This window comes from Notechis scutatus, chromosome 4 (assembly GCF_049901735.1).
Source record: "Notechis scutatus isolate UNSWTSFEM ecotype Mainland chromosome 4, rNotScu1.2, whole genome shotgun sequence".
NCBI lineage: Eukaryota > Metazoa > Chordata > Lepidosauria > Squamata > Elapidae > Notechis > Notechis scutatus.
In genome coordinates, this window is record NC_142012.1 from 72,986,563 (window position 1) to 73,010,963 (window position 24,401).

General features: G+C 40.1%; 1 protein-coding gene and 1 long non-coding RNA gene across 3 annotated transcripts; one reads left to right on the forward strand and one right to left on the reverse strand.

The window, feature by feature from the left end:
- Positions 1-23,597, forward strand: LOC113416364 (neurotrypsin-like). Of its 2 annotated transcripts, none has more exons than XM_087963749.1 (13): positions 1-199; positions 1,003-1,239; positions 3,031-3,154; positions 3,321-3,493; positions 5,036-5,183; positions 5,309-5,487; positions 5,617-5,764; positions 6,969-7,171; positions 7,363-7,392; positions 9,124-9,202; positions 13,999-14,121; positions 15,966-16,246; positions 22,738-23,597. In XM_087963749.1, exons 2-13 carry the CDS (start codon positions 1,020-1,022, stop codon positions 23,046-23,048), a joined length of 2,019 nt encoding a protein of 672 aa, XP_087819875.1. In that variant the 5' UTR covers positions 1-199; positions 1,003-1,019; the 3' UTR covers positions 23,049-23,597. The 2 variants fall into 2 exon arrangements, with proteins under 2 accessions (XP_087819875.1, XP_087819876.1); XM_087963750.1 differs by having other exon boundaries at positions 5,620-5,764.
- On the reverse strand, positions 16,449-22,711 carry LOC148130783 (uncharacterized). The gene is made up of 2 exons (XR_015749306.1): positions 19,954-22,711; positions 16,449-19,258 (listed from the first exon to the last, which is right to left on the reverse strand). It is a non-coding gene; the product is annotated as an uncharacterized LOC148130783 (long non-coding RNA).
- Positions 23,598-24,401: the final 804 nt, after the last annotated feature.

The window sequence follows — 24,401 nt, forward strand, 5'->3', positions numbered from 1 at the left end:
TGGCAGCTGACAAAAGTAGTGGGAAACCCCACATCCTCTGTGCTGTATAAAAAGTGCTCTTTTAAGATAAATTTTGATCATCAGCTCAATTTTTATGTAATGGGATGATAACCTGATTGTTTTTGTTCTTTCTTCTGCCTTATCCAACCTCAGTCTGTCTTAGGATCGCAGCCCAATCAGAATCAATTGCAAAATGCAGGTAAGAAACTAAATGATGATGTTTCTATTACTATCAAATAAATATTATTTTTATATTACTGAAGATCATTTTTTCATTAAATGGCTCTGTGAATGTCATCAGTATGTCTGGGTTTTGTGTGATATATGATGTGACCAAGAGAGCCTTTTATTGAGTCCAAGATTCGGTATCCCAAAATTTCCACATAATTAGTAAATATGAAGCTAGAATGAGGGACCTATTTTAACCCAAAGACCAAACTGGCATCAATTAAGCGTTCCTCCTTCTCCTCCTCCTCCTCTTTCCTCAACTGTTGAGGGAAGCATGCTTCAATATTACAAGAAACTTGCCAAACTTCAGTGCTCTCCACTGACCCCTCTTCATATAAAATTTTATAAAACAAACACCCATTTAATTATAAAGTGTTCAGATCAAGGAATTTAACAGTCCATAGTGCCTAATGTCTTAGAAATATATCCAGTGATAGAAATAGAAATATTGTCCAGTGATAAAATGCAACCTATCCTAAATTACAATTCTGCAGCAATATCCTATCTGGCTTTTCCATTTCAGGAGAGTCATTTGCAAAGACCTTGTTGCTGATAGTCTTCCAGATCAGGTTTAGCCAGAAGAAGGAAGGGAGGCAGGAGAGACAGAAAGACTGCAGATGCTGCTGTTTTGCCTAATAAAATCCTGTCACAAAAACAATGGCTGTTTTCTGGTTCAGCACCACTTTCAGAGGGAAACAAAATATAACTTGCCATCAGAGATACTACGCAAAGCTGATAATCAAACTAAACATAAACATTCTCTTCCGCTTTCAGCATTTGCTCTCTGTGACATGAAGCTTTCTGGATACTATAATGGAAGCGTCACCACAACCATCTCTGGGTCAGTTTGCTTAAACTGGTCAGACTTCCCTGATTACATTCAGCAGTATCCAAATCGGGGACTAGGAAACCACAACTACTGCAGGAATCCAGATGGGGGACCAACCCCTTGGTGCTTCTATCAACTCATTTCGGGAGCAACTGGCTGGGCAAACTGTGATTGTAGCCAGGGTAAGCGTCACAGGTGAAAATTGGAGTGGCATTAATAACTGTAAAAGGGGGCCTTAAAACTGTTAGGAATGTTTTAAAAAATAGAAGGAGCAACTTGATTTAAACAGAGCTTGAATCCAGATGAAGAATTCAAGTTTTCAGGAATGGAAATTGGATTACCAAAAATCTAAACTGAAGACAGTGTTACACAGAAAATGTACTTAATATTTAACCCACTGTATTTCCTCCTCCTCACTGGATTCTCTCTGGAAAGAAAGCGGTGGGAGAAAATAGAAAGAGGGAAGAAATTGAATAGCGTTTAGACCTCTCATAAACCATCAGGAAGTTGGGTGACCAGGAACATTCTTGGGGAAGGACAGTGTTCAAAAAAGTGAAGATGACATTCACAGCAGGGTTCCTCTGTTTTACATGAGTCACACATGGAAATGTTGGTAATTGTGTGATATGACCATTCTTGTTTTCTTTTTAATTGTCATTTTTTAAAAAAAAGAGTGATCGCATAGCATGAAAAACTGATGGCAAGTCGACCAAGGCAATCATGGAACGGATCCCATTTGATGAAAAGCATCCACTTAAGCTTCAGCAAAGTACTCTTGGCAAAGACAAATAGCTAGGAGTCTTTCTTTGCCAGATGGCTGAGATGGTTGACAGGTGCCTCTCAGACACTCAGAATCTTCAAGGCCATTGCCCTGGAAGAAGAAAACAGGACCATTGCAAAAATAATTTATGCAAGTATAACTGGACAATAAGGGGTCAAAAGGAAGAGAGGAACTGGACGGGGAAAGTTAATCGAACATCAGTTCTGGTTTTGCTTTACTGCAATTCACTTGACTTCTAATAAAACTATTCCTTTTGCAACAAATGTAGCCAAGGATCATTTCTACTTAGGAGTCCAAGATGAGGCAAGTCTGACAAAGTAGACTCCAAGGGATGTTGGGAAAGAAAGACTGAGACCTTATGAGCCCTCCTACAATACTTCCCAGCTGAAGTTTGTACTATGAGAAGGCGGGTTTCCTTGAGAATGGAGACAAAGTTAGAAAAGGATGGATGGATGTAACTTGCTTAGGAAGTAATCTCAGTAATCTTGCTCTGACAGATTCAAGCAGAGATTCAAGGAATCATCTTCCATGGAGCTTCTGCATTCCTTTAGCTGCACTTTCTCTCCTTGAAAGCAGCGTATAAGCAGACTCCAGTTTAATAATGGGTTTCACTCCCAAGGTCTATCCTTAAAGTCAAATTTGTACGTAAGCCAGAACATAATTATTGTTTAATACTGTATAGTATTGAGTAATGAACTTGAACTATATTTAACTTGAATCGTCATGCATTTAACTCAAATTTTGCTACAGTAGACTCCGTAGTTAACTATGAGTCATATTTAAACTCTAGGGTGTTCTCTAACTGGGGACTTGCTGTACCACTCTCTTCTCAGTGCAACCTTTTCATTCATCAAAAAGATTAAATGACATGGGATACAAATATAATAAATAAATATGGAAAAGTCAAGTAAAAAAGAAGACCGGTCTTATTAAGAATTCTCACATTGTGATTCATTACTGATAGAAACTAGCTAGCATTCATTTTCCTTTGCAACAGTCAGCTAACGTTCCTCTTCTCATTGCATAGAAAACATTGATAAAAATATGCGACAAATCTGTGCCCTCCCAAGCCCTGAGGAATTTCCTCCATCTTCCATGGCAGCTGAAGAAAGAGGCCTGATTTGGGAAGGACATTATGCAATCTTTTGCAGAGTCTGTTGACATGATTCTTTTGGTCTCTTTGCTCTGACAGATTCAGTGCGACTTACGGAAAGTGGCAGGGTGGAAGTATACTACAAAGGACTGTGGGGGTTGATCTGCGATGACGAGTGGACTGACTTGGATGCCAGTGTAGTATGCCAACAACTGGGGCTCAGGTAAGAAACATGTCATTGGATTGAGCCACCTGTTTTTCTCAAAAGAAATTAACTTTCTTGAAATACATATACATACATGCATATATATATATATATGGAAGAAAGCTATATCTTAACATGATCTATTATAGTCTGTGGAGTCACTGCACTTTCTGCTTTTGGACAGTGAAACTGGCACAGCCCTAAGACAGCATCCTTCCAGTCCGGAGCTGTTACCCTTACATCTTCAGTCTGCAAACTGTCGCGGGGATGAGAAGATGCTGTCCCAGTGCAGTTACCAGGAAATATTCAGAGCTTGTATCCAGGGAACTGCAGGAGCCAGTTGTGGATCATCTCAAGGTACACTTGAGGACATACACATAGATGATATTCCTATTCCATTTCTTTTAGCAAAGTGGAAAGTCAATAATCCTGAAGGTTTTGCTGTGTCTAAGCAAAACTACAAAATAATAATGTTTGGTGAAGCGGCATTGTCAATCCTTTGAGAAGATTCTTCAAGGATTCTGAAAGAGAATCAAAGCAAAGCAAGCTTGGATTTCTTTTCATTCTTTGTTATCCAAGACTAAGCTTACATTTTACTAATGGTTGCCACCCCTCTTCTCCAAGATCATCTCTGTGCTGCTGTACAGACATCTGTGACTGTGAGGGAGATGGGTCAAGTTGGTCTCCAAGATAAGTTGATCAAAGCCCCCTCTCCTTCGATGCTTGTCACAATGCATGTAAGGAGACAGGGTTTCATCATAGGGATACAACCACTATCTTGACTGTGCTTGAATGTTCCTGCACGTTGATTCTGAGCGTAAAGCACTGTAATGAATGAAACAACGAAAGAAATGAATCTGCCTGACTGAAGACCAATACCATCTTTGTGTGCTGTCACTGGAGAAACAGCAGTTTTAAGTTTCAACAATCATTTTATATACTCTTCTGGATCTCGGCATGGTATATTTCAGGTCAAAAATAATATGGTATAACATATTCAACACAAGCTTTATTTGTTTGTTTATTAAATTTATATGCCACCTATCTCATTATCTAAAGCAACTCTGGCGGCTTACAATAAAGTCATAAATAAAAAAACTATTAAAATTAACAGGGTAAGATAAAATTAGAAAATAAAGTTTGAAACTTTTCATAGGAACGCTGGTCCAAAAGTTGATAGCTTCCAAGAAAATTGGGGAAATTGTACATGAGGCAAATGATGAACTCTAAATGTTTAATTGCTGATAAACAATTCCAGACTACATGGACACACTTGTCAACTCGCGTAGCATCCCTGACCTGCTCTCGAGTTGCCATCTCGAGGAGGAATTGAATCTCGCAGCTGCATCAAGGAACTTGCATTTTACTCAAAACAAAGCATATTCTAGCCAGCAACGTAAAGGTCACATACACGGAAAACCACATAGGCCAGAAGGAGTGACTTTTACAACCCGCGAAATTGCTTCGTTGGGGAATGTGACACACCTTGGGGGAGTGGGAAACAAGGTCAGAGCCAAAGCACAAATTAAGAGTTGGTTCCACTTGGTCCATGCTGACATCAAGCTCCTAATAAATAACTGGATTTCTTTTGAAGCTTGGCCTGAGGCTCATGATTTAATTATGGCATCGGAACCGTGACACACACATTTTTCTGTCAGAATCTTTTGCCATTTTATTTAGGTGAATGGGGTGCTTTGAGTACATTGACCTGGTGAAGGATAAGCCCTTCTATCCCCTAAAATGTTGTTGGTAGATCAAACTGGTGTATATTCAAAGAAATACAATTTATCTTGTCAAGAAAAAGATTTGTAGTAGTAGCTGAAGGGAACTATTTCGTGTACTCATTGGGATTGTGTTGGATGGTATTCCTTTATTATCCTTGTTCTTTTTGATAAGCAGCTATAGGACCTCCACTGCGTCTGGTAGGAGGCAAAACAAGTTTTGAGGGTCGAGTAGAAATTTATCATGGTGGCCATTGGGGCACCATCTGTGATGATCAGTGGGATGACAAGGATGCTGAAGTGGTTTGCAGACACTTGGATCTCAGGTAATTTCTTTGAATGAGGACACTTAAGCGGGCAAGTGGTGGGCAATCTCTTACATATTGTTCAAAGCAGTGCTTTCTCTGCTGTTCACCAGTTCTTCTGCTGTGTGTTTTTCTCTTCCTCCCAGTGGATCCTCAAGAGCTGTGTCTTGGGCTCACTTTGGGAAGGGCTTAGGCCCAATCCTGCTGGATGAAGTTGAATGCTCAGGCAATGAGCTTTCACTGGACCAGTGCAAGAAGAGTGATTGGGGGAAACACAACTGTGACCATATTGAAGATGCTGGGGTTATTTGTGACCCCTTTGTAGGTAACTACTTGGCCAAATATATGGCTGGTTTGAAGGCTGCCTTTATAACCTCTTTTTCTGAAAGTGGTATAGAAAGAAAGTTTTAGGGGCTTTTGCTGTTTTTTTCCCCCCTCATCTCTTACAACAAAGCAGAAGGAACAATCCGATTGGCAGGAAGCCTCCATCCAAGTGAAGGAAGGGTAGAGATCTACCACAATGGAAGATGGGGATGTATTTGTGATGATGGCTGGAAGACAGGAATCAATGCTCGGGTTGCTTGCAGACAGCTGGGCTTCAGGTAAGTGAGAACAGTCTATCGTCAATTGTCAAAATGTCACTGTCTGCAAATTAATTTCAACTGTGTATTCTGTTTCAATGGTCACAAATGTCTTGACTATGACAGGATGCAATATCTGAATTATACCACAGTGTTCTGTATATCAGTGTTTATTTAATGTATATAAAAGGGGAAGTCTGTGCTTCCCAGTGTTAGAAAAAGAGGAAAAGATTGGAAAAAAGGAAAGATGAGAGTAAGGAGAAACGTTAAAAGAGACCCAGTTTGGTCTAGTGATGAAGGTCCCAGGCTAGAAATCAGGAGACTGTGAGTTCTAATCCCACCTTAGGGATGGAAGTTGGCTGGGTGATCTGTACTAATTGCTTTCTTTTAACTCAATCACCTTGCAGGGTTGTTGTGGAGAAAATAGGAGGAAAGAATATTAGGAATGTTGGCCACTGAGCTATTTATAAAAACAATAAAGGCAGGAAATTAAATAAATAAACAATTCTGTTATATTTAATTCAAGCAGTTCCACTTAGAAGTTCCCCTGATTCATTAAAATGAATTTTAAAAAATAATATGCATTTTATAACTATCATATTGCTTGTACGTGTGAGCAGGGGGTTGGACTAAAAGACCTCCAAGGTCCCTTCCAACTCTGATATTCTATTGTTATGTTATTCTACCAGCTCACATATACAGTATGTGTTTGCAGGATCCTGAAGGATTTTTTGTAACAACTTCTAATGCAGTGTCCTACAACCCTGGCGATTTTAAGATGTGTAGATTTTAACTCCCAGAATTCCCCAGCCATTAGACTGACTGGGGAATTTGGAAATTGAAGTCCACACATCTTAAAGCTGCTTAGTTTAAGAAACTTTCTAATGTCTTGAGAATGAACACATGCAAAGAAGCACCTTCACTTTCCAAGTATATTTCTTCTTTAAATTGGATTTATGCACCTCTTCCCAAAGAATAAAGAATTGTTGGTTAGAGTAGTTAGTCTCTGAAGGAGGTTTTGAGCACAAAGGTTACTAGCCTCTTTCTTTCTTTCTTTCTTTCTTTCTTTCTTTCTTTCTTTCTTTCTTTCTTTCTTTCTTTCTTTCTTTCTTTCTTTCTTTCTTTCTTTCTTTCTTTCTTCCTTCCTTCCTTCCTTCCTTCCTTCCTTCCTTCCTTCCTTCCTTCCTTTCCTCCCTCCCTCCCTCCCCCGCCTCTCTTTCTTCAGTGGTCCTGCCAGGCTGGCATCAAAGGGTGAATTTGCGCCAGGCCAAAGTTTCATCTTGCTTGATGATGTAGCTTGCATAGGCACGGAGTCATCTCTGATGGATTGTCCCCATAGTAACTGGGGTCAACATGATTGCTCACATGAAGAAGATGTGGGAATTCGCTGTTCCCTGGTTAGCAACAGAATCACTGAAGACAAAACCGGTACGGAACTAATAGGCCATGCTAAAAAAATACTGTTCCTTGTCACTGATGTGTCTTTAGTTGTGATAACGGGTGTTCTGCAGCTTTATTCTTTATCTGACTTCCGTATAAAATGAAGGGATAGAGTTTAATTTTAATATCAACAGGTAAAGGACATAGAGTTTTCTGTCTCTTTCTGTGTGTTGATTCAGGCAACTTCTCCAGCCATGGCCGATGGCAAGGTAAGGTGATAACTGGCCAAATTCCCATATCTTGTTTCAAATATATATATTTGCTGTAAAAATTATATATGTAGACATTTATACATCTTTGGGGCAGATGGAAGAATTGCATGCAGTTTGGACATTACAGAAAATGGCATTAGGTGAGTCAAAGGAACTTTCATCCTTTTCAATGTGTTTTTGGCCTTTAAAAATTTGTTAGTGCCTTTAAAAAACTAAGCTGGGAAGAGTTAGTTAGTTCAAAGTAACTTCCAGGTGTTTTGCCTTCCCCAGCAGCCTCACATTCTGTTTTTCCTCTCTCTCTTTCTCTCTCTCATTCTCTCATCACCTTCACAACAACAACAACAACAACAACCTTGCTGGTTAAGTTGTCCCAGTTCTTCCTTCCTTCTACATTGTGGTGTATCGCAGAATGCCTATTTTGTCTTGGCCCTCTCCACCCTGGCAGGGTTAATTGAGTCTTTGATGTTATTTCCAAGTTATTTATCAGCTTACTTCAGTATTAGCTCTTTCTTCTAGAACTTTTAAAACAGGGGTCGCCAACCTTTTGGACCTCAGGGACCACCAAACTCATAATTTTAAATCCCGTGGACCACTAATATGAATTTTGTCTGACGGTGGCTTGCTGGCTTTGGTGGGAAAGTCGGTCCCATATTCCAGAGCTGCAGTAGTCACAGGACTGGCCCTTTGATCATCCCAGAGCTGCCAGTCCTGTGCTTCTGCTTTTTCTGCAGAGACCCTGGGAAAATCCCCCAAAAATCTGCAGGAAAATTCTCCACCTCGTTTTTCTACTGATTGATCATTCTTTATTTGAGATTGCAGGATACCATCTCCAGCTCCGTTCTCAGGGGAGAGAGAGAGAGAGAGAGAGAGAGAGAGAGAGGGAGGGAGGGAGAGGGAGAGAGAGGGGGAGGGGAGAGGGAGGAGAGGGAGGGAGAGGGAGAGGAGGGAGGGAGAGGGAGGGAGGGAGGGAAGGAGAGGGAGGGAGGGAGGGAGAGGCGAGAGGGAGGGCGAGAGAGAGAGAGAGGGAGGGAGGGGAGAGAGAGGGAGAGAGGGAGGGAGGGAGAGGGAGAGAGGGAGGAGGAGAGAGAGGGAGAGAGAGAGGGAGAGAGGGAGGGAGAGAGAGAGGGAGAAAAACTTGGCTTCATGCAAGGAAAGCAACAAAAGCAGCAGAAGTCTTTCTTTCTCTCTCCCAAACTCTGCCAGAAATGAATCTTTGTGAGACTTGATATGCCGGTGCAGCCTCTTGGAGCAGGAGGCCTTGCAGGGTCCCAAAGACTCATTTCTGGCAGAGTTTGGGGGAGAGAAAGACTTTGGCTGCTTTCCTTGCATGCAGCCAAAAGCAGAAGAAGAAAGAAGCGGAAAGAAGCGGCCCAGTGGCCAGGCCAGGCATGTGGGGCAAATGGGGCAAGTTCCCCCCTCCACCCTTCCCCCCCCTCCCCTCACTACCTTGTATTGTTCACAATGCAAGTGATGCAAGCCTTGTGTTCCAGCAGGCCATGTGGGCTGCACAGTCTTGTGTTCCCATGCAGCCTGGATTAATTGCTTTGGGGGGGAGGGTGCTTTGGGGATGACATTTCTCTGCAGACCACCAAAATTTTCTTGTGGACCACCAGTGGTCCCCAGCCCACTGGTTGACGACCACTGGCCTACATCATATCCAAAATGTGATTGTGGCATCCACATAGTGGCAAAAGGATATGTACCTAATCATTTTGGCTTTCTTGGCAGGTGCCAATAGTGGCCTGTGTGGTCTTCGTTTGACTCAACACCGCAGCAGAAGGATAATTGGTGGAAACAAATCCTCCAGGTACCCTGCTTGCTTCTTATCATCAAACTGTTGTCAACTTATTTTACCTGTTTACTTCTAGCAGACTTCAAATATTTATATAAGATGGTACACTACACCTGCTTTTTGTAAAGATATCTGGCTGGTGGAAACTCTTAAAAGCGTATCTTGTTAAGAATTACGTTCACCAAATGGCAAAATGGTGCCAATTCACAGCTGCAACCTTCCCAGTTCTGCTGGTAAGATATCGGTGCCTCTACTCATTAGGTGAACAGGAAAATATATTCACTTTGGGGCATCTATTTTTTTAGTACATAAAAAGCCCCAGTTGGAATCAGACTGTTCATTCTTCCAAGGTTGAAAAAAATAGATAGAAGAGGGATTTCTTGGTCTCCACCTATCCGATCTGTTTAATTTATTTAAAATAAACATAACCCCATCCTTGAAAGGAAATTTTGCTAAAGTGGCTTACAATTCACTTAAAATCTTTCCGTAGGTTGACATCATTTCCTTGGGGTATTTGCTAAGCCTTTCCTCTTTCTATGTTTTAACTTTTAGAAAGTATCTGCTGGAGAATTTTCAGACTACTCTTCATCTAAACCTATAAGAGTAATGTACGCAACAAAAACAGAACACAATGTTAGCATAAAACAAATGAAATGACAAAGCAATATACTGTAGAATGGTGGATCAATATGTTAAAAGGCTTGAGCAAATGAAAAAGCATAGCTCCAGAGTACACAATAAAGTTCACGCTAGCTATATTTCTGTGGGCAGGATGTTCTATTAGTGGAGCAAATAGGTCTTCTCTCATAGAAGAGGATATTTGATGCTCTTTAAGCTTGATGGCTTTCTTGAAGACATTGCATTACCAAACTAGGCAACAGCATCAGTGGTGATACTCATGATATTACCTGGTAATATCAGATAATGAAACATCTGCAAGAAAACCATTAAGCTCCTCTCAGGTCCTTCTCCTTTGTTACTCATGAAACATACTTTGAGATCCTCAACAGATACCGTAGGTCTAAGCTGGCATGGTGTAATGTCTAAGGGGCTAGACTAGGAGTGAGGAGACCCAGGTTCTAATCCTCCCATAAGCACAAAAGGAAGTTGGATTGACTTTAAGCCAGGCCTGTCAACCCCAATCCTTGGTAGGCTCTGCAACAAATTAGTTAAGAAGCAAACCCATTATTGCTTCATTCCCTGACACACTTCACTAAGTGAGATGGCTGAGTTCAGAATAATGTTAAAAAGAATTGGACTCCAAAACAAAGAAATAACCAATATATATTTTTTAGAATCATTCTTATTCGATTCCACTTGATTGTACTAGTTGCAGGCTTGACCACGCATTCAGCATTAACTCAAGTTATATTCAAGAGTGGTCCTAGGCTTCAATAAAGCTGTATCAAGAAATTTCCCCAAATGTGTCTTCTAGAATATAAATCTAATTCTTGGTTATGGAACTACATACAGTATTTATCAGGCTTTTATTATGTTATAATGTTCAGTTTTAATTACTGGCACTCATGTAGCCCATTGTAAAGTTGTAATTGATTAAGGCAGATAATCTGTTTTATTCAATATGCTCTGAATTTGAACTGCCACCATATTTTGTCAAGAATTTGCAGAAAAAGAAGATATTTGAAATGCTGTAAGCCCTCAAAACCTGAGTTCAAAGCAGAGGTGGTATTCAGCAGGTTCTGACCAGTTCTGGAGAATCAGTAGTTGAACTTTTGAGTAGTTTGGAGAACCGGTAAATACCCTCTCTGACTGGCCCTGTCCCCATCTATTCTCTGCCTCCTGAGTCCCAGCTGATTGGCTGGTCTCCTTTTGTTGCCCTGCACAGGAGAACGGAGCTGGAAAGCAGGTTAGTGTGGTTGGGGAGGGAATGGGGATTTTGCAGTAACCTTCCCTCAGGAGTGGGGAGGGAATGGGGATTTTTGCAGTATCCTGCCACGCCCACCAAGCCATGCCATGCCCACCAAGCCACACCCACAGAACCGGTAGTAAAAATTATGAATCCCACCACTGGTTCAAAGTTTTTAAAAGAGCGACTAGAGTATCACCTATGCCACAGCACATTAGCCCATTGATTACCTTCTGATTCTATCCACTTCCTCCATTTGGATTTCTGATAGTAGCAAATAAAAAGAGCTATTTTAGCTATTTTCCAAGCATTTTATTTATATACTTTGACTACTGGATTAGATAGTATTCTGGACATAGAAGATGTATAAAAAAATTCTGTGTGCAGTAAATATGAGTTGTCACCAAAACACTTTGTGGGTACTACAACAAGCCTACCAGAACCAATATTGAAGTGTCCATTCACCACCACCTGAAAAGACTTGTTCAAATCTCAAAGCAGAAATATATTCTGTAAATGATCTGACCACTAATAGCACAGCAATAATAACTAACGTTGCTGTTGAGAATTGGGGTTTTGTGCAAGGTTTTGTGCAGGTTTCTCTGAAGCAGACAAAGTGCCCCTGTTGCCCCCTTGATCTACTCAGCTTTTTTATTTATTTTATTTTATTTATTTTCTTTTGTGAAGCGGTTATAAGATAACAGGTATAAGTATAAACATAGTTATGAATACATGAAATAGATATATAAGAAAAATAAAAAGAAACAATAGGACAGGGACAGTAGGCACGTTGGTGCGCTTATGCAGGCCTCTTCAAGGTGATCACCACTGTTTCTTTCGTGCACCTGGCCTTTCCTTTACAAGGCAATAGAAAATCACCTTCACATTGTTGCCAGGAAGCTTACATGGAAAGACCAGCAGACTAATATAGCTTAAAAGCGATTTTACACTTTTACAAACTGGACTGCCAGATAAAGAATTGAATGGGCATGCATTTGCACATCAATATTTTTTTTCCAATGGTAAACAATGGTTTTACCATAAATCTTGTAAACTACTTCGAGACTTTGTTTTAGCACTTTGAAGTGCTAAAAATAATTAAAAAAATAAAAATAAACCTCTGCTTTGGAAAGTTTTTGGAGCAGACCTTTTCTGTTCAACTGAATAACAGCTGAATAAACAAATCAAAGCAGGAAGGAAACTGACCAACCTACTTTACAATTCTAAATTGCAAACTTTGTGAATAGGAGGAGAGAGGTTTAGGTGTGGGCTAGGTCACAAAATACCCCACTAATGTGCACTTAGGGAAAAAAAGCTTTGGTGGGGAACGTAGATGAGCTGCAACTCCTTAAAGAAGTCACAACTTTTTCTGGGTTTCTGTAGCTGCCCTGTGGTGCCATGAAAATACACCATTAAGTTAAAGTAGAACTGACAGTCTGTGACAAGTTGGCTGGACCCCGTTGCCAATGGTGGGATTCAGTTTTTTTTTACTACCTACCGGTTCTGTGGGCGTGGCTTGGCAGGGGAAAGATACTGTAAAATCTCCAGTCAGAGCTGGGATTTGCCAGTTCTCCAAACTACTCAAAATTTCCGCTACCGGTTCTCCAGAACTGATCAGAACCTGCTGAATCCCACCTCTGCCAGTGTTGCCCCTCTTTAATTAGCCCAGGGGTGTCCAACCTTGGCAACTTTAAGACTTGTGGACTTCAACTCCCAGAATTCCTCAGCCAGCAAAGCTGGCTGAGGAATTCTGGGAGTTGAAGTCCACAAGTCTTAAAGTTGCCAAGGTTGGACACCCCTGAATTAGCCTATATTTGCCTAGGACCCTGCCTACAGTAAAACATGGCACTTCTGACCTTAGGATGTACTTTTGACTTTACTGAATCGCAATTTTGACTTTCAGAAGCTGCATTTTTAACCTAAATTGTACTTTTGACCATCCTAAGTTGCACTCTTGCCTTCTCTAAGTCGCACTTTAACATAAATTACACTTTTGATATCCCAATACTGCATGTATTTGAAGATAGCGATTCTTTTATTCTTGATTTAAATAACAGCATTCAACTTTTCTATTAATAATAACATTAATAAGCCCATTTGAGCTTAACTGTCAGGTTAAAGCATGGAATTGTGCTATGCATACCCATAGGACTTCTCCAGGCCCCCTTTCTAATTCTACAATATTTCTTCTGAAGAGAAACAATATTACCTGGGGTTTTATAGTGTGATGGTGTTCACAGGCAGAACTATGAGAAGAGAAGCATGCCGTTTTCTTCTCAAATGCAAAAGTGCATTTTAGAAAGGTCAATGTATAATTTAGGTTAAAAGTGCAGCTTCTGAAAGTCAAAATTGCAACTTACGAAAGCAGACATCTAAGTTTGTTGGACAAAATGCCTTCTTCCAGCCATTTGCAGATTTGCTCAGTCAGAAAGTATTAAACTCCAGATGAAGCAGGTACAGAAGAGCAGCAATTTCATCTACTGCTCATCAGAAGTGGATAACTTGAGTCTGAAATGAGATGGCACTGGCAGACCATTTGGAATTTTCATTCTTTCATTTTCAAGTGGGCCATAGAATAATGAGCAAATATGCATTTAGTACCCAAATATAAGATTGTTAAAATTGCCAGGAAATCTAGGAATTATGGACAGAGATGGGAACTAGATATTTGATGAGTTCCAAACACCTATTTGTTGACACGCTGGGCACATTATAATACAGGATTTAGGCATGTTGTTCTTTCACTTTCCATTCTGATATGCAAGGCTGCTTGGAATCATTTTGTTCTATTCTAGGAACGAATGATGCCAGCCTACACAAAGCAGTTTGTTTAATAAACTATACAAATCAACAGAGGCTGGTGGAAGAGTAACATAAAACCTCCCCATGAAAATCCAAGCCAGTATTTGGCCTTTGCTGTATCTTCTTTGGTTTTCTCTTTCAGGGGAAGTTGGCCATGGCAGGTCTCCTTGCGTCTGAAGGGGATTCACAAAGATGCTCGTTTGCTGTGCGGTGCAACACTTATCAGCAGTTGTTGGGTGATGACAGCAGCACATTGCTTCAAAAGGTAAGGTATAGCCAGCATCCACATTGTCAGGCTACAGAACTTTTCCCATTCAATCAACTAGACTGAACTTCTGGAAACGTATAAAAACGTGTCAAAAAGGAATCCTTTATTGAGATGAGACAATTCATGTAGGGGTTAAAAGCAACATCTAATGTCTCTCAGGCATACCGGGATAGATAAGGGAGTTTAGAACCCCTCCTCTCCTCTCAATGTGTATTTTGTGCAACAAAAGCCAGTATGTTTATTCCACCCCTTCTGAAGGAATGATCTTTTTCACAGTTTCCCAAGCATACATCTCACTGGAATTTTTATGGTCTTCTCATCTCCTGGCTGTGCACCTAACAGAGGTGTTAGGTTCTGGCCATCTGGGATTCCTCTCTCCATTGTATCATGTGTGGCTTATACAAATTCGATATAAGATTGAATGTATTCAAGTTACATCAAGAAAGGATTTCTTTATCAGTCTCCCCACCACCCCCTTTTCTTCTTCCATTGAAGAAATGACAGATACACGGATCTGACACACATATTATGTTAGTCAGAAAAAGTGAAATCATGGTTTGTGAGCATGTCATAGAAAGCTTCTTCATGTCTCCCTAAATTCAACTTGAGGATAGATGGCTAACCATTCTTGAAGGTCATCTCATACAATAGCCTTCTTTTTATGTGCAGCTTGCTTATAACTGATGCCAGTGGACTTTGAGTTTCTACAAATTCAGTGTCAATATTTCACACTTTTTTCAGAAGCATTATATTTGCACATTGTGTCACACATTAGTGAAGGCCAAATTAATGAGTCATATCAATGGAGAATGGATCTGGCCAGCTCCTACTGGCTGCTTATGAATGGTGCAGACAAGTCTACTCTTCCCCTCCTGACATTGAAGACTCATGGTAGAGACACTACCTGAACTAGGAGTTCCTCCTGCTTCATTCCCCCACCCCCACCCCCCCGCCCCAAACGACCTGCCCTAATGCCATAATATGCTATGCTGGCTGATGTGGGATATTGCTTCAATCAGCATCGTCTCCACCCCGAGATGGCACGTCAGCAGATAGCACAGGGGAATTGGAAGGAGACCTAAAACATGTAAAGTCATCCTCTTACCTTCTGGGTCCTTCCTGTGGCATGAAGACAAGTTGCACAGGAAGCCTCCCCGACTATATCTGAAAGCACTCCTACCTCTGGGCCTGATACACAGTGGTGGGATAACAGAAATGGCAACTCTGTGGATCAGGCACTGCAGGTGATCCAGAGGTAAGTAAGAGAAAGCTTCTCCTGGTATATTGCCCCTGTTCCTACCCTCTGAGAGAAAGCAAAACTCATTGTTCCAGCTGCTCTAACCATCGACCAGAAGTTTCCTTCTCCTCAGCCCTAGCCTTCAATAGGGCAAGCAATAGCCCTGAAGGATTTCCCAATCGACAGGGAATGCCCCAACCATCATATCTTGAGTAAGCCATTAAGACAGCACTGCTCACCAGCCTCATTGCCAACATGGACTAAAGCCCAGCTACTTTGGCAAGAGACAATTATCTTGACATCAGTTGGGTATGCCAGTGTGCCAATAATGGCTGGGTGCAGTCTCTCAAGGACTTTGGGTTGATTTTATTTATGGGTGCCTTAATTATATTTTTGAGGAGTGTATTTACTTCACCTAAAATATCTGCCTAAAGAGAGTAATGTAATATATTATTATCTATAGTTCATGTCTGTAAGATGGCTGAGGAAATGTTTTTAACTGACTCTCCTTAAGAAAGCTCCTTTCTAGTTGAAAGAAAGAGGTCTCCTTGAGATGAAGCGTCTTCATTGAAAACTAACTGGCTTGTGACTCTTTTGTGGGCAGATTTGGGGTAGACGTTCGTCGTTACCTTCTGCGGGTGGGAGACCATCATACCGGTGTGAGAGATGATTCGGAGAGAGAGTTGCCAGTGGAGAAGATCCTCCTTCATAGAAATTATCAGTCGAGCAGTAATGATAATGACATTGCTCTGGTCAGGATGTGGGGCAAAGAGGACAACTGTCTTTCCTTCAGCCACCATGTCTTCCCAGTCTGCCTCCCTGTTGGGAAGCAGAAAGCTGCAGTGGACCGAAAGTCTTGTGTCATATCAGGCTGGGGAGATACAGGTGAGTGCTGGGCTGCCTCATAACTTCCACATGGGACATCGAAGAATAAATAGAGAAGTTAGTCCCCTCTACTTGCAACTTCAGAAAAACTTTGATGGCATTTACCACCTCCTACAGAATGAGAGTTTCAAGTACATAATAAATAATCAGTGGAAAGCAAAAACAGTGACTTTTTGTCAAATGAACTTGGAATTAAATAACATTACTTTTTAAAAATATTTATTTATTAAAAAAAAATTTAAAATAGAAACAAATTCTCACATTTTACAGTGATATCATAGCAGTGTACATGTCCTTTAATAACAATTAAGTTCATTTACCATAGGTATATCTGTAGCTAATTTGCTAGTTTTTTACTTATTATGCTACTGTTACAGTGCAATACTTATCTATCTACATTATTTCACATATATACACACATGTAAATCATATATCACATTTTTTTTTACGATTTTATTGGTCATTTTCACAAAACATTTTTACTCCTCTTTTTTTTTTTCAACCAGTTATACTATATTGTGAAATATTCTTCTTCCCTGTTTTTTAATAACATAGTCTGATCATTTCTGCGCATTAATGTATCTTATTAATCACCGCTACATCTGTGGGTGTCGTGGTCAGTTTCTAGTTTTGAGCTAGAGAGATTCTTGCAGCGGTTATAATGTGTAATATTAAGTGTTGGTGTTTCTGTTAACATACCTAACAGAAAAATCTCTGGTTTGAACTTGATCTTTTGTTTTGTTAACTCCTCTAACCATGCTCGAATTTTGAGCCGATACTTTCGTGCTTGGGGACACGTCCACCACCATTATTTTTAAAATGAAGAGAAATGCAGCCAGGTTAGCTATGTTTAAACATTTCAACTTAATGAAGTTGAATTTAATAACTGTCACTGTGTAAGCCTGTGAACCTGTTGAAGACTTCATTGGCAGAAAGGATGGGTATGAAATATGACATGATGAAGTATCCTATAGTTCTGATTTATATGATAGATGAATGTATATATTTTACACCCAGTAGTTTCTAAAAAGGATGTAAATAGGAAACCAGGTGAGCGAGATGGATGGTTGAAATAAATAAAAACAAATAAATAAATCCCATTATAAATAAAAGACCCACTGCTGTACTCAGAAACGCTCATACTATTTTAGATAGTTATCTAGTTATATTTCAAACAAAAAAAATATGACAGCTCAATCTTCTGGGCCTTCCAAAGCAACAGAAGGCAAGACAAGAAGTAATGAATTGAAAGAAGCAGCAACCTAGAACTACGAAGAAATTTCCTGACAGTGAGAACAATTTACTAGTGAAACAAGTTTTAGGTACTCCGTCACTGGAGATTTTTAAGAAGAGATTGAACAGCCATTTGTCTGAAATGATATAGGGACTCCTCTTTGAGAAGGGGGTTGGACTAGAAGACCTCCAAGGTCCCTTCCAACTGTTACTCTGATGATCTCCAGATGTGTTGCACTACATTTGCCATCATCTCAGAATCACAGAATCACAGAGTTGGAAGGCACCTTGAAGGACCTTGCTGAGCAGGAGACTGGAAGACTGCGACTGCAGCAATAGCAGTAGCACTTACTATGGCTGCAATGTGCTTCTCTCAGCATTCTCTGAGCCATTTACAAATGTCAGCATATTGCCCCTAATAATCCGGGTCCTCATTTTACTGATTGTGGAAAAATGGAAGGTTGAAATCAACCCTGAACTGGTCAGGATTGAACTCCTAGCAGTAGGCAGAGATAGCCTGCAATTCTATATTCGCACCACTGCACCACTATGACTCATATCACCTCTAGTCCTTCTCTTCATTAGGTTAGAGATACCTACTATGGGGGATGTTTGTGAAAGCATACCTGCCAAATGGAGGGGTGATGCCCACCCAGTTGGACTCTAAAAGCCCTGGCCTTGCTCTTCCTCAGTATGCCTTTCCAGTAGTTGGTTATTAAGGAGGTATATTTAGAACATAGAGGGCTGGAAGGGTCCTTTGAGGTCTTCTAGTCCAACCTTCTGCCCATGACAGGAGACCTTTTACCATTCCAGACAATGGCTATCCAGTCTTTTCTGAAAAATCTCTAGTGATGGAACATCCATGACTTCTGAAGGCAAGCCGTTCCACTAGTGAACCGTTCTCACCGTGAAAACTATTCAATTTCTCCTTAGTTCCAGTTTGGATCTTTCCTTGATAAGTTTCCACCCATTGCTTCCTCTTTCCTTCCTTTGCTTTGGCGAATGGGTTGTCACCCCTTCTCTGTGACACCCCTCAAATACTGGAAGACTGCCACCCCATTCATATTTATATGCTCTCTGTAACTTTCCCTTAAGCAGCCATTACCCAAGTCAGGGAAAAGAGAGAGGGAGAAAAAGACAGAGAATCTCTCTCCGTTTGAAGGCAGTAAATACTCCTGTGAGTTGAATGATTATATTTTGTGGATGTGTGAAAGGAAAGGCACGATTTCCCTTTCTTTGATTTTATTTTTTATCTTTTTGTTTACTTCTCTGCCCTGAAACCGCAAACCACCAGCTGATTTGTTGTACTTAAGTGTTATGTCAACATTAACTAGAAGAGGGGAGGACAAAAGATTAACCTCTATCAGAAGGCTATTTTCTCTCTCTTTTTTACATCTTCTCTTTTTTTGTTTTGATTTCAACATTACTTAGAAAGTCCACTTGTAAAGAATCAATATAGTAGTAAATGCTACTTTTGCATTTTGATCTTGTTTTTACACACAGATAGACACACTCATATACGCAGACATATATTTATACATATGTTTTTGAAATTATTATTATTTTATATGTATTATTATAATACATATAATACATATACATATTTCCTGCCAACACATGCTGATGCTTCCAAATGCATCTTGATAACAGCAGGAAGGGCTTATTTATTTTATTTAGTGTATGGTATTTACAGAGGTCATGCAATCACTGATACACAAATATAAGTTTAAATAAAATATGTGTGTGTATGTGTTTATGTACATGTACATTAGGTGTGACCTTGTGTAGGAAAATAAAGAGATCCTTTTTAGCGTGTTTGGCTTCTTTGCCTCCCACGTTCGTTTTGACGTGGAGATAATAGCCTTGAAGGCGGGAGGGAAGAAAACGGTAGCTGGATCATTTCAAATTTCACTTACTCTCCTGCCTCACTTCAATATGTCTGGGACTCCAGATACTGGAAGACTTTTTGAATGAAAGTGTTACCTCTTTTTTTTTTTTTTAAAGAGGGCCACTTGGGGAAAAAAAAGATTCTAAGGAATTCCTTGTTTCTTGATTAAGAGAAGGCATTGAATATACTGTTCCTTGGCAGCCTTTTCAGTGTCCGGGTTTTTGGTGTGTGTGTGTGTGTGTGTGTGTGTGAGAGAGAGATCAGCTGTATTGAGAAGAGAACGTTTCCTGTGTTCTCATTTTATTTACAACATATTTTACGCAATGGTAAGCAATGAAAAATATTTTTAAAACTCATTTCTAAACTCCATAGCTATTTGCATATTCTTGGTTCAAATTGGATTAGCTCATTTCAAAATTGTCCAAAGCAGAAAAGTGCGTCAAAAAAAAAAGTGCAAAAAGTGGAAGGTGTGTGGAAGAGGGGGTGAGTCTTATACGGCGGTATATAACAAACTCTATATTTTGAGTGGAAATGTTGGGGGTAGTCTTATCGCCCAGTGGTCTTATACTTCCGGCAAATACGGTACATATACAATATGGACAATGCAATATACAAGATAAAATATTAAGCTAAAACCATAATAAAATCACCATAAGTAGGAAAAATAGGACATACTGTATATAGTCATATTAAACATGTAGAAATTCTCAAATTGCCACCTAGGTCCTACAATTACCCTAATCTTTCTCCTCTCAACATTTTCCTTTTTGGAAGTACAAGTAGTCCTTGTTTAGCAACAACTGGGGACAGGAACTTGGTTGTTAAGTGAAGCAGTTGCTAAGTGAAACCATAACGCACCAACGTGCCTACCGTCCCTGTCCTATTGTTTGTTTTATTTTTCTTATATGTATTCATTTCATGTATTCATAACTATGTTTATCGTTATACCTATTATCTTGTAAGCGATTGACTAATCAAATAAATAAAATGAATAACTCTGCTTAAGATTTTACTTACCTTTTTATTTTACATACTTGTAAATACAAAGATTAGTCGCAAAGTTATTTTTCTATCCTCTGGTAACTGCAAACAGATACTAAACAGGACAGCTGCTAAAGGAGGTCTGCTTGTAGAGATAAAAACTGGGCAATTATATAATTTATAGTACTTGAGGAATTATTGCATGCCAACTCTGCTTCTTACTTGTAAGTACACTACATCAGATTAATAATTTTACCCAGAAGTAAGACAATTTTAAAAATAAATTTCATGAACCCTTTTTGATTATTTAGATTTTCAAGTTACATTTTAGATAGGGTCATGAATTCAGTGTAAGGTATGTACTTAAATCCCAGATTAGTAAAATATTCTGTAACAGACAGACTGGCCTTTAGAGTGCTCCAAGGAATTACACCCAGCATTTAATAGTGTACTAGAACAGAATTCTCAGGATTCTTAAGGACTAGCACTGTACTAAGAGCAAAGAGCACCTTCACTAGGAACTAATCCTAAAATAAAGCAGTGTTATTAATTAAATCCATAATTAGGATCACTGAAGTACCAACTTTTTCTGAATCAGTGTGTATTAGAACAGTGGTCCCCAGCCTTTCTGGCTGTGCCGACTGGCAGGGGAGGGGAAGTGATTCCGTGCAACCATATGTGTGCAGCTCCATTTGTGCAAACGGTGGGCACGTGTGCACAAATGAAGTTCCATTTGCGTGAGTGTTGGGCGCACTGGTCACTCACACAAATGGAGCTTCATGCGCACAAAAGAATGTCTGCCTCTTGCGCATGTACATTCCCCTGCTGTTTGCGCAGCCTGGTGGTTGGGGGACCTCTGTATTAGAAAATAATTGACGAAATAAGATGATTAGTATGATTAGTACTATCAGTATCAGTACGATTATTTCTTAGTATCAGGAATCCACTTGTGCAGATTGGTTGCTTTTATTCAGGATGGGTATTGTCTTCCAAGGATTGCTACTTAAATTATCCTTTTGTTTAAATTTACACTGTTGAAAAGGAATAGTGTATACGTGAGTAAAAAGAAAAGAGAATACTAAGAGTAATACTTTATTCTGATTTTTTTTTACTTTTTATTATGCAAACCTTCCAGACTAGGGCATTCTTTAAATCTATGTAATAAAAATAAAATAATTGAAATAAAAATGTGGCCTTTTTGTTGGCCTCTGTTTTGGTGGATGTGATGACCCGAGGCATGGCACAAAGGCAACACAGTCACATAAGTAAGAAAAGTCCCTTTAGTACCTCCAACTTTGCCCCCAATGTCCAGTTACCTTTGGCTGGAGAAAAAACTCTCCCAAGAATAGTCTTTAAGTGGAGGAAATTCAGTCCCAAAACAAAATACATACAAACTCTAAATAAAAATCCATGCAAACCACGCTGCAGCAATAAACTGGACAGGGCAGGAGAAGGAATTGCAGACTTCAAAGGCCAACAAAACACACACAGTTGGGAAGATGCCAGGAACCCAGATAAGCCTCAACCATAAAAGATAACTCACGATTTGCTTCCCATGAGCTGCTGTGCGCAAACTCCCTTTTTAAACACTGCGTTCCCAGCTGTAGCTAATGAAGGGAATCAGGGCCCTTTCCTCCCCTGTAAGGCACGTAACTTATATTGCTCCTTTCTCCGTTCCTCCTTGCGTGCCCTAGGATGAAGAGGGGGTGGGTCTGGATCTTCCTCTGAATTCCCTCTGCCTTGCTCTACCTCTCCCCTGCTCTGCCCAGCTGGACTTTGCCCTTCCCCAGTTTCTTCCACAGCCACCGGAGCCACACTCCCACTCCCTGTCAGCTGCTCGGCCTCCCTTCCGAATCAGATTCCGACAGGGACATGAGAGTGGAATTTTTTTCAAACTGAAGTTCTGCCTCCAGCTCTCTCAGATTCCAGAGACCTGGACTTTCAACAACACCCCCCTTTTGTTCCTAGCCTATTTAGCTTAGCTACAAATTGATTCTTATTTCTTGATAGATTGATATTTTAAATATATTATTTTACACATTTTAAAATTGTTTGAAATGTAGATCCTATTCTAAATTTATTTTTAATTATTTTTGTAGCTCCTTGAAGGCTCCTTGAAGGCTTTTTAACTTTAAAAAGTGGGGTAAAATATTTTAAATAAATAAGTGTAAATATAAAAACAACTTTTAAATCAGAATGTATGGTTTTAAAAACCAGGTGTCCAAGATAGCTCACAACAAAATGAACTTTGTTTTTAAAAAGGCATTATGAGCAATCATTAAAAGCCATATCCCCAAAAGTTATAATTCTAACCTCCCAATGATTTTTTTCCATCTATTTTGTTGTTCCCTGTATTGAGTTGCATCATGAATATTAATTATTCTTCCAGGAAGATCATACTCAAGGATGTTACTCCAGGGAACCGTGGCTCTTCTCCCAAGAAAAGTATGCAAATCTCGTTATGGAAAGAAATTTACTAATCGGATGCTCTGTGCTGGAAATCTTTCTGAAGACAATCGGGTAGACAGCTGTCAAGGGGACAGTGGAGGACCATTGGTGTGTCAAAGACCAAACACACAATGGGTAATTCTAGGGGTTACTTCCTGGGGATATGGGTGTGGGCAAAAAGATTCTCCTGGTGTTTATACAAAGGTCAGCAAATTTGTGCCTTGGATCAAGAAAGTGACCAAAATAATATGAGAACAGTCAACCCAAAGATGGATTCATGGTGCTTTATGAAGTGGGACTTAAAATGCAAGGAGCTATATCTTTAATTATGCCAGTACTGGAGAGCTTTTCCAATATTAGCCATACATTTTTTAAGACATACGGACAAAAATGCCATAGAAATGCCTGTAAACTCTGCTTTGATTCCATTTTTGAATATATAATACTGCTAGAAGTAAGTTTTCTTAAAATCTGTACAAAGCTTACAAGACAGATTTGTTTTCATATCACCTATGACTCCATTATGTTGTTTGCTCCTACTTTTCAGTCTAATCTTAGGACGGGTCCATCCTAAGCTTTTTTCTCTGACTGCTAAGTCCCTGAGTGGTCCTGCCTCTCTGGTCTGGTTGTTCCCTAGGCAGCATATCTCTTGCCTTCGTTCCCCAGAGCCATTCGCGCATTCCATTACAGGCTGTGAAAGCGCCAGACAATCTATTTCAGCCCCAGCACGACCCACCTTCAAGGAGGGCTGCTGTGCAGGGCAGCCCAAAGAGGGAGATAGGAGTTGAGGCAATACTGTTGGTCATAAGTACAAACAGGCTGCCAAGCAACCAGATTTTGATTATGTAACTGCAACAGTCATAACTTCAAGGACTGGAGTAAGGGACATTCAGTAACTTCAAATAGACGATGAACGAACGATAATTAAGCTAGCACTACCTGCACCTGTCTCTCTCACAATTTTTTTCTTGATTTATTTCTCTCAAATTGTTCCTCAAATCTGGACATTCCTGAGGTATTTCTGACATCTCTTTCCTAAACATTTTGTTCTGTTTTGCTAAAATTTATTTATTTAATTAATTTATATTGCTGCCTATTCGCCCATGGCGACTCGAGGCGGCTTACACAATGTAAAACCATATTTAAAACAAAAAACAAAAATAAAAAATAAAAACTAACAAAAAGAATCAAATAAATTAATTAAAATACAATAGAACAAAACCTGGGGAAAAAAATCACCCCCTCAACTCCCACCCCCTGCCCTGACAACAGCAGATCACACTAGCCATTTGATGGGCTCCATCCCTCTCTGGGTTCCCCAGGCCCGCTGGCAAAACCAGGTCTTCTTCAGTGCCTTCCAGAAGAGTGCTAGAGTGGGGGGCCATTGTAATCTCTGGGGGAGTGATGTTCCAGAGAGAGGGAGCCACCACGGAGAAGGCCCTTCTTCTGGGTCCCACCAGGTGTATCTCCCTCGGGGATGGGACCTGCAACATTCTCTGCTTCCCTGCCCTAAAGGGTCAGGTAGATGTGACCGGCAAGAGACGGTCCCTCAGATAACCCGGAAAATGCCACTTTCTTGAACTCAGCTCCCAAATATTTTAATAC

Bases quoted from the DNA above. Each gene is read 5' to 3' on its own strand.
- LOC113416364 (XM_087963749.1), top strand. From the start codon at position 1,020: ATGAAGCTTTCTGGATACTATAATGGAAGCGTCACCACAACCATCTCT. The intron at 9,203-13,998 runs GTACCCTGCTTG...TTTCTCTTTCAG, and splicing joins GGTGGAAACAAATCCTCCAG to GGGAAGTTGGCCATGGCAGG. The intron at 16,247-22,737 runs GTGAGTGCTGGG...TTATTCTTCCAG, and splicing joins ATCAGGCTGGGGAGATACAG to GAAGATCATACTCAAGGATG.